This window comes from Aplysia californica, unplaced genomic scaffold (assembly GCF_000002075.1).
Source record: "Aplysia californica isolate F4 #8 unplaced genomic scaffold, AplCal3.0 scaffold00442, whole genome shotgun sequence".
Taxonomy (NCBI): Eukaryota; Metazoa; Mollusca; class Gastropoda; order Aplysiida; family Aplysiidae; genus Aplysia; species Aplysia californica.
The window spans coordinates 188-1,502 of record NW_004797712.1 but is presented as its reverse complement, the minus strand read 5'-3'; the positions used below and the strand labels follow the sequence as shown (position 1 = coordinate 1,502).

Genomic DNA, 1,315 nt, shown 5'->3' with positions numbered 1-1,315 from the left:
CTCTCTCTCTCTCTCTCTCTCTCTCTCTCTCTCTCTCTTACGAGACGGATGTGGTCAGTCACCGCCTCACCTGCAGGTCAGAGTTCTCCGGCGTTTCCCCAGCAACGATGTAAACAATCCCACCATGCAGCAGCGCCCCGTGCCAGTAGCGGGCAAAGTCCCATAACTGTGATTTGTGGTGGAGGATGGCGCTCCGGTCGTTTAGCTTCATCTTCCACACACTACCCTCCTGTGGATTGATTAATGGCGAATAATTTAAAATGGTATGGGGTTGGGTTTTTTTTTTTAAAGATCAATTTGGTAACAGACTGATTCAATCCTGCCCAACCCGGTCAAAGGGTTTTGTTTAGTTTGTAAAGATATCACAGTGGCAAACTAACGGTCATTTCCACAAACCTTCTAAAAACGGCGGAAATAATACTAGCTAAGTGGCCATAGTCACTTATCAAATCGGAATTTCAATTATCATAAACGACGTATTTCCAAGAAAAAACGAACAGAAAGATACAGACACTCATTGTCGTGAAAACAATCAATCTATGTTCACGCGCTCGTAAACCCTTTTTAAGTTGCGAGCACGGTAAAACTCTTACTAAACTAAAGAAATTCATAACTGAGTACACAATGCTACAAATGAAACAGAGAGAGGGAGAGAGGGGTGGGGAGAAAGAGAGAGAAAGAGAGAAAAGAGAGAAAGAGAAACAGACAGACAGACAGACAGACAGACAGACAGACAGACAGACAGACAGACAGACAGACAGACAGACAGGGAGAGACAGAAAGAAGGAGACAGACAGGCAGAGAGACAGGGAGAGACAGAAAGAAGGAGAGAGACAGACAGAGAGACAGAGAAAGAGAATATTTATTTGGTGGGTGGTGGGGAGAGTTTCGGAACGCAATAGTTATGCCCTTACTTTGTTGTGTGTATGCGTGAGTGTACAATCGTGAACTTTGGAATAACACTATTATTTCAACCGACCATGACGTATTTCTCCGTGAGATGAATAAAAATTGCCATAGTCATATTCATTTAGAACACAAAAATTATGACCAAAAATGTTCATGTTGTCAGTGTTTATCACAGTACTAGTCAATCCGGCTGTCGCTGTGCCTGACACAGACCTGGCCAGAAACATTTGATGCAGGACGCGTAAGAAAAAAATAGTTGTTGTTGTAGAAGTGTCATAACTCAAAAAAGTCAGACACAAGGCCAGGGGAAGGCCACCCAAAACTTGACAGAATGGCGTTGAAGACATCTTCCTAAAGAATAACATCAGGCAACAACAAAAGCCACCCACCTAACCCTTGACTGAAA

At 43.2% G+C, this 1,315-nt stretch overlaps 1 protein-coding gene across 1 annotated transcript in view; it reads right to left on the bottom strand.

The window, feature by feature from the left end:
* The window catches only part of LOC106012648 (kelch-like protein 24), a gene marked incomplete at both ends in the record, with an annotated part of 2,642 nt that extends 2,413 nt beyond the window's left edge, over positions 1-229 (bottom strand). The window contains 1 exon segment of the mRNA XM_013086192.2: positions 71-229. Coding sequence (XP_012941646.1) covers positions 71-229 — 159 coding nt within the window.
* Between the last annotated feature and the right edge of the window lie 1,086 nt (positions 230-1,315).